Raw genomic sequence first — 8568 nt, 5'->3', positions numbered from 1 at the left:
TAAAACCCTTTACAATGAAGATCTGTGAAGGTATTTGGATTTTTACGAATTATCTTTGAAAGACAGGGTCCTGAAAAAGAGACATCTTTTTTTGCTGAGTTTATTTATCTGTATCATGTTTATAAACTGGGTGGTTCGAGCCCTGAATGCTGATTGGCTGAAAGCTGTGGTATATCAGACCGTATACCACTGGTATGACAAAAAATGACTTTTTACTGTTCTAATTACATTGGTAACTAGTTTATAATAGCAATAAGGTACCTTGGGTGTTTGTGGTACAGTATATGGCCAATATACCACGGCTAAGGGCTGTATTCAGTCACTCCGCGTCGCGGCGTGCATTAGAACAGCCCTTACCAGTTGCATATTAGTTAAATATTGCTTAAATATGAATCATATTTTATCAGTACATACAGAGAGCAGTTGTTTTAAAAATATATTTATTATGTTTTACATTGTGTTGCTTAGGGAGTTAATTGCCCCTGCTAACACACCAGCACACTAAAACGTGTCATACATGACAGATTCAGAACTGTAATCAAACTCTTTATTAATATTTAAATTTTGATGCAAAAGCACAAAACAAACTAAACAAATTCTCTTTTACTCTTCCCCTCATCTGCAAGTACAAATAGCATCACAAACTAAAGCCAAAGTCAGAACTGACCAAATCCATTGAACCCAGACCTGGTTTAGTTCTGATCCATTTCGCCACATCTCATTGGGGCCTGTTGCGCTGGGTCGGGTCTAACTAATGCGATCTTTCAGGTCTTGATTGAACTAAGCGAGTGCCATGGGTTAGTTTTAATTTTTTTTATAAACACCACAAAGCAAAAAAACAAAAACAAAAAAAACATTCACCCACGTCACAGATAGTACATGTGTATTTTTTTTGATTATATAAATTACTTAAGTTCCTCCATTTTACTGTTGAACACAAAGTGCCTTCTGAAGGACCTGTTCAATCACAGCATTATATTACAAAATCATCATCAATGTCCTCAGTATCATTAATTCTGCGTTCATAACCAAGTGGGAAGGTGGTATTTACCACATACGACTGGGAAAGGTGTTCAAGTGGATATTTCCAACTGGTAATTACTAGTCGGAAACTTGTCTATGATCCCTGAGCTCCGACTTCTCCCTCATGGTGACTTCTGACATCACCTATAAGAAAATGACCTCGATAACAGCATTTTTGGCTGTTAAATGCAACAAAACATTATTTATAAAATGCAACAAAACATTATTTATAAAAATCTATTAATATGGATTTTTAACACTATAATTTGTTTACAAGCGTGAAAGCTGTACTTTTAATTTACAGTTGACGCCGCTTGTTGGCCATTAGCCAATCAGCATTTCTCAACGAATTCAAAGATTGTAAAATGAACCCAACTGGTATTTACAACTTCACAACTGGTAATTACCACCTTCCCACTTGGTTATGAACACAGCATAATAGTAGGCTACTACTCAGTACCATGGTTGGGGTCAATGCCATTTCAATTTTGTCAACATAGGAAGTGAACTGATGGGAACAGAATTAAAATGGAATAGGTTCCAACCCTACTCTTCAAATAGCTAAGGAAAAGGTATAACGGGTACATTTGTACATTTTGGTCAAGGCCCAGTCAGCATCCTACTCTAAAATAGCAACACGGACTAAATGTGTGTGTCCAGCAGTACATTGGTTGGAATGGCTCTGTACTGTAGTGTATTGTGGTCCAACTTAATTTGAAGGTCGTTATTAAATATTTTTACCCATTTGAAAACTTTAGGCTAAGTGAGTTTATTATTTCTTAACAATAGTAAATATATCTAACCATTTTAAATGTATAAACCATTTAAATTACAATGACCTGTAAGCATATAAATCATGAACAAAAGCCTACGTATTCACTTACTGTAATATTACCATGTAAAAATAATTCTAAGCAGTGCATAAGCAGTCCTTCAAATAAAGTGTGACCTACGAGTCAGTACACAGCCATCAGCTACTGAAACAAACTGGATGGGAGTCACGTGTTAGAAACTGTTCCTATGGTTGCATTGTGTCAGCACTAACACGTCAGAAAGGCCTTACGGTTTCCACTAGATTAGACAGCCACAAAGTCAAAATTGGCTCTATCGTGAAAATGAATGAAAACAACCTTTTTATTTTGGTCTCAATTTAAAAGTCAGGGTTAGGCATCAGGTTATCAGTGTGGTTAAGGTTAGTTAGGTTTAAAAATCAGATTTTAAGAAGATAAATTGTAGAAATAGGCGGGGTTCATAACTTTGTGGCAGTGTTAACTAGTAACGACACCTATTGTGCCAGATGAACCAGATGTAACAGAGTCCGTTTTTGAGACGTCACTCTCCATCCAGAGGTGGCCACTCCAGTTCATGAAAGGAAAAAAAAGTATATCCAGGTTTTTGTTGCCACCTCCAAATAATGACGCCTGGGCCATGTTAACCAGGACAGGTACAGGTGACTTACCATCTAATATAACAAACTAAGTGTTTAGGAATCATAGATCCTCCAGCCTTCCATAAACTGGTGTGCCCACCTCTAAACTCATCCCTGAAACTGTCAAAATGAACTAGGATGAAGTTGCGGCTAGACACTGAACTGAGGTCAGTTTTATGTTTCTCCGGATTTGGAGAGAGTAAGTGATGATCCTAGATCTGTGCCTAAGGGCAATATCTATCCAAAGCGTCAAAAGCGTCATGTGGGATAGATCCCTCCCACTACTGACATCAGATCACATGGGAAGCAAGTGGTCATCCCTCTCTTCTGGCTGCTCCTCTGGCTCTGTGGACACACCCCTGTATGTGGGAGGTTCCTCTTCGGTGCCCTGTGTCCTAAACACGAAATTACATCCATCCTAAGGGTGAGGGAGAGAGAGAGTGAGAAGAGTTATGACTGACTAGCCAATCCCAGCCCTCAAAAGAACAGCTAAGTGCCCTCAAGTAATGCATAGACACAATCCCAAATCAACCCATATACCCTCCTTCAACATAGACCCTGAATCCCAAATCAACCCATATACCCTCCTTCAACATAGACCCTGAATCCCAAATCAACCCATATACCCTCCTTCAACATAGACCCTGAGTCCCAAATCAACCCATATACCCTCCAACATAGACCCTGAATCCCAAATCAACCCATATACCCTCCTTCAACATAGACACTAAAATACCAAATCAACCCATATACCATCCAACATATTTTTATATTTAACATTTATTTAACTAGGCAAGTCAGTTAAGAACAAATTCTTATTTACAATGACGGCCTAGGAACTGCCTTGTTCAGGAGCAGAACGACAGATTTTTTACCTTGTCAGCTCGGGGATTCGAGCTCTAACCACTAGGCTACCTGCCGCCCCAAACATAGACACTAAAATACCAAATCAACCCATATACCCTTCTTCAACAGACCCTGAATCCAAAATCAACCCATATAACCTCTTCCAACCTAAAACACTCGTAGGGGATAGGGTTTGGTTTGGGATTGTACCAGAGAGATATGTGACGTCCATAGTCTCATGTCAGATAGTTCAGTGCAGATGGCCGTTGCACTATCTGATAACTCGCAAACACTCATGGCATAGCTAGAAAGAAGCTAAAACATGTTACCAAGGTGACATCGTCCACTAAACCCCCTTTCATCTTCAAAAGAGTCAGAGTTAATCTTACCTAAAACAATAAACCTGTAGCTAATATTGATGTTTTTTCATGAGCAAGTCTTCACTAGCTAATTCTCTAGCTAAGGTATTTTGTGGTGGTAGAATCAGTATTTATGAAATTCGAAATGTGCTAGCTAGCTCGTGTCTGCTTACTGAACCAGTCTCAAATCAATCCATATGAAATGAAAGGCAGGGATGTTAATAATGCCAGTTCACACACTCCATGCTGAATACTCCCTCTAGCTAGTGTAGTGAAGTTCCAGCTAATGGATAAATTAGTTTATGATATCGGTTCTGCCGTAATTAGCGCGCAGAGTTCAAAGGCACAGATGACTGCTCTCTGGGACATTATCGCGTTGGCCAAATGTTCCAAAGTAGCGAGGCACAGTGCCATCTGTTCGAGTCAGATACATGCTGATTTCTGAGAACAGTCCCAGAACTTTGCTGCCGTACTTCATCAAGCTGGCAAACTAGCTACTGTATGGCCATTCAAACAGCTTGCACTGGGCTGCTAGCTGGAGCACGTTTGCTCAGCTGAGCGAGCATAATTTGCCGTAGTAGCCAGTACGTCATCGCTACCAAGAGAGGAGCGATTTTCGGAATTAGTGTTAGGCGGATGAGCAAAATCTAGATTTTTTTCCGATAAGGTCCTCGTCCTACAAGACAGAACGGTTGAGAGACGAGCTTCACGTAGTAGTGACGCCACCTGACGTGAGACAGTGATGTGACTTCTACAAACACTCACCGCTGCCAGGTTGCCAACCTGCGTCCAGAAGACATAGTTGGGGAACTGCTGCAACCCTTTGGCCCCGACAATCAACCGCTGGTAGAGGAATCCACAAATGAGGTACACTGACAAGAGGACAAACCCACTGGGACAGAGGAATGAAAAATAAAATTTAAAAAATGGTGTCAAATCCCCAGTTGGAAACGCATCCCATTAATTGACACATGAACAAACATCAAAATGATTCACAGTGATAATTATTCTGGTGTTCTGTTTTGTTAAGCGTTGAGGAAATAAGAGACCATTATCATAATGAATACCAATAAATATGTAAATATGATCCGTTTTGCTTGGTCTTGTAGCTTTGTTTGTTGTGAGCAAATGACAAGTCCATTTCATGGGTATTGAGTATTTGTTGGAGAGACAAATGGAGAGCCTTGGTTGCTGCCCTGCATGCCAGCCAGCAGGTTGGGGATAAGTCTAAGTATTTCTGTAGTCACTGGAATGTGTGTAATCAGGAAGGATGCATAATCTTAGTACTAACATTATGAGTATTATGGAGCCTGCACTGAGCTGGGATGGCAGAGCAGGACAGACCGCACTGGAGTCCAGTTCAAACAGATAGAAACAGTCCGTGTCCCTCTCCCTCTCCTCCAACACCACTTCCAGCTTCCCCTAAGAGATACATGGGGAGAGTGAGAGAAAGAGAGGAAGACAGAGGTTTTAGCAAGAGGGAGTTCAATAGGAGGGGATGTAGAGAGGTGTGCATCAATGTGTGACAGGGAGAGAGGCATGACAAATCATCACACCACAGTGATCTATATACATTGAAGAATTTGGACCAAACCCTCCCTTCCCTCGCTCACCATTTCCACTCCTCTGTTGCAAGAGATCATGACGATGGCTTTCCTCATCTCCTTGGAACAGTGGGCGTCATACTTGGTGCCGTTGCTGTAGATCAACATCACCCAGTCACCTGTAGGGGGTGATGGGTAGCAGAGAGCGAGAGAGAGCGAGCGAGAGAGATAGGGCATCACTACATCTGGTCATGCTAGAGCTGACTTACAGAGATACTATGATATACCGTAACACACTGATACGAACGCCACATGACTTTTTCAAAGGAAAAGATAAAGAACCCGGACATTCTTACTTCCTCCGATAGCCTGTGTTGCAGTGTATAGGCCAAGCACTGTCTCACTTTTTTCCCCCTTCTGGTCGATCTGAACAAGTCCCGCTCCTACCGTTTTCCCCGCATCCCCACACACCTGGAACTTGTACGTGTAGCTCTCCTTGCCGCTTGTCGTCGCCACAGAGAAACTGTAACCAAGGGAACCGTGGGAAAAAAACTGTGGTAACGTTACCTTGTATAAGTTTTACGTGTGATGTTACATTGATGTAGACTAGAATGAACAATCTCTGGAAAATTTAAACTAAGGGAGTTTCCAAGCATAATGTGGCCTCCTGACTGCTGAACAATAACCTTTTTATACCATCATGCAAAGCTAATTTCTGCGACAGCTGACAAAGTATAATTTCATCTCCCCAAGCAATGGACGTCAGTGTGCGTGGTCTTACTTTTTTGCTAACCCTTGCTTTGATACCCCTCACCTGGTAAAGCAATAGGATATACCACAGATATTTCTATGTTTTCTTCCATTTCTAAAACAGTCATTCCTTACGTCTTGTTAGTGAGCGGTTCTAGAAGACTGAGGACCTTCCGTTCTGCCGGGGAATCAGAGAACAGCTTACACCTCTTGGTGTCGTCACTGGCCTGGCCTCCACACACCAACAAGACCAGCTGAACAGCCAGAACTAACAGCCGCACAGACGTTGCTGTGTGTGGGGGTGACATGGACACCTGGGGAAAATATATAATGGTACACGATTAAAATACTATACTTTGTAAGGCTTATTTGGTCTGTTTCACTGCATGACTGATTCATTGCCTAACCAATTCATTTGGACACAATGACACCGATAAAAGCAGTAAACGAGTGCTGCACTTTTAATGCTGTAGTAGGACTACTGAGAAAATATACCTTCCTTGTGATATTTACAATGATTATACAAAACATTAGGAACACGTGCTCTTTCCATTACATACTGAACAGGTGAAAGCTATGATCTCTTATTGATATCACCTGTTAAATCCACTTCAATCAATATAGATGAAGGGGATAAGACAGGTTAAAGAAGGATTTTTAAGCACATGGATTGTATGTGTTAGCCATTCAGAGAGTGAATGGGCAAGACAAAAGATGTAAGTGCCTTTGAAGGAGGTATGGTAGTAGGTGCCCAGGCGCAACGGTTTGAGTGCAACGCTGCTGGGGTTTTCCAAGCTCAACAGTTTCCTGTGTGTATCATGAATGGTCCATCACCCAAAAAGACATCCAGCCAACTTGACACAACTGCGGGAAGCATTGAAGTCAACATCCCTGTGGAAAGCTTTCGACATCTTGTAGAGTCCCTGCCCCAAATAATTGAGGCTGTTCTGAGGGGAAAGCAGGGTGCAACTCAATATTAGGACGGTGTTCCTAATGTTTTGTACACTGTCACCATTTCTGTTATTCCCAAGACATGAGATACATATCATGTGCAAGTAGGCCTACCAAGACAAAACTCCGCTACAACAGCGAGTCAGACCATGTGAACTCTGACAAGTAAAATGCGCAGCAAAGCGGCTTACAAGAATGGTGCGTTCAAGAGAACTCGGAAAAATACGAGGTCAAATCATGACGTCACTGATCTATAGCTCAGAAAGTCGGAGCTCTAGAGAGGCCCTATTTATAGTTCCCGAGTTGGAATTAGGAGTAGGACAGTTTTTTTTTAATGATCGGAGCTCGTCTTCGAATTTTCAGTTGTCTTGAACGCTCGGAAGTTGGAGATTTCTGAGTTCAGTTGTTTTGAACGCGGCATAACATCACTGTTTGCAGGAGGAAATGAAACTAGCCCGCCATCTTGACTTGCACACCCCTGACCTAAGGTGCATTCAGGATGGTTGCTGCAACGTTCCGTGAGCACTCAAGGCAAAACTGTCGAACATCAACTGTGTTGAATTGAACGTTCAATTACAGAAACGAGCTTGACATGAACACCGTGGTAGATGTCGTATATCATTGCGAAATAGGTAAAGCCGTAATTAACAAAGCAGCTGTCATGCAACTTTTGAAACGTTGTAGAACGTTACGCATCCTGAATACTGTAACAAACAACTTTTAGACATACCTTCATTCTGAAAAGATGTAGCCAGCTATTCCGTTGGCGTAGCCAATGAATAGTGTAGGTTGAAGTGGCTACAATCTAGCTGATCTGATCAAGTAGCTAGCAAAAGCAAGCTAAGCTAACTAAATGACACACCGTGTCCCCTGTTTTGTCATGCAAATGCAACAGACTAACACCTGGTAATCAATTTCGATCACGCACAATTACATAACCATGTTCGTTAACAGTCCGCTATTATAAGTACTTTAATACAAACTATTTATGCTATAAAATCATTATACAGCGTCTAGCGTTACTTTATGTCAGATGCGGAAGTTGAACTAAACAAGGAAACGCAGTTGACTGTAGCAAAGATTTAACTAAACCAAGACAGACCACAGCTTGTCGTTTCCAATGGTATCAAATGAGTCGTAGTGGGCAGAACAAGCACGCGCTAGCGATATCCTATTGGCGCGTTCTAGTATATATCTCATATTTCCGTTAGGGAACGCCTACTCTGTGAAATGTGTGTGTGTGTGCAATAACTAAATTCGCCTTTGCACTCCTAAACAGCGCGATTTTTTTTAAACTTATGAAAATGGGTGAAGTCTACAAAACTTAGTCCATTCTGTTCATAACAGATTCTAGTTTTGGGAACAGAAAAGTGTATTGAGATCAAATGTTTAATTGATGATAATATTTGCAGGATCTCGGCAAAATCCATATTGTTCCATCTTCTCCCACTACCCGCTAGTGGGCTTCCTCTCACTGAGAGGAAGCGGATTTTTCATATTTATACAGCCAGTGAAATAACTGTCTCATTGTTCTAACTATTCGATTCATGGGGCATTATTGGCATGGGATTTTTTTTAATGTATTTTCATTAACAACAAATCAATACAGAAAGTACATGTGGGAACACAAGTATATATAAATAATATACAAAAGACAATTGGGCTA

At 41.2% G+C, this 8568-nt stretch overlaps 1 protein-coding gene across 2 annotated transcripts; it reads right to left on the bottom strand.

The window, feature by feature from the left end:
* Positions 1-423: 423 nt before the first annotated feature.
* m6pr (mannose-6-phosphate receptor (cation dependent)) lies at positions 424-8023 on the bottom strand. Of its 2 annotated transcripts, none has more exons than XM_038976590.1 (7): positions 8005-8023; positions 6087-6265; positions 5558-5724; positions 5271-5380; positions 4949-5079; positions 4423-4549; positions 424-2870 (listed from the first exon to the last, which is right to left on the bottom strand). In XM_038976590.1, the coding sequence occupies exons 2-7, from the start codon at positions 6257-6259 to the stop codon at positions 2748-2750; spliced, it is 831 nt and encodes a 276-aa protein (XP_038832518.1). In that variant the 5' UTR covers positions 6260-6265; positions 8005-8023; the 3' UTR covers positions 424-2747. The 2 variants fall into 2 exon arrangements, with proteins under 2 accessions (XP_038832518.1, XP_038832517.1); XM_038976589.1 differs by lacking the exon at positions 8005-8023 and adding an exon at positions 7633-7995.
* Positions 8024-8568: the final 545 nt, after the last annotated feature.

This window comes from Salvelinus namaycush, chromosome 37 (assembly GCF_016432855.1).
Source record: "Salvelinus namaycush isolate Seneca chromosome 37, SaNama_1.0, whole genome shotgun sequence".
NCBI classification, from domain to species: Eukaryota; Metazoa; Chordata; class Actinopteri; order Salmoniformes; family Salmonidae; genus Salvelinus; species Salvelinus namaycush.
Note: the sequence above shows the minus strand (reverse complement) of the source record. Positions and strands in the feature narration are given on the sequence as shown.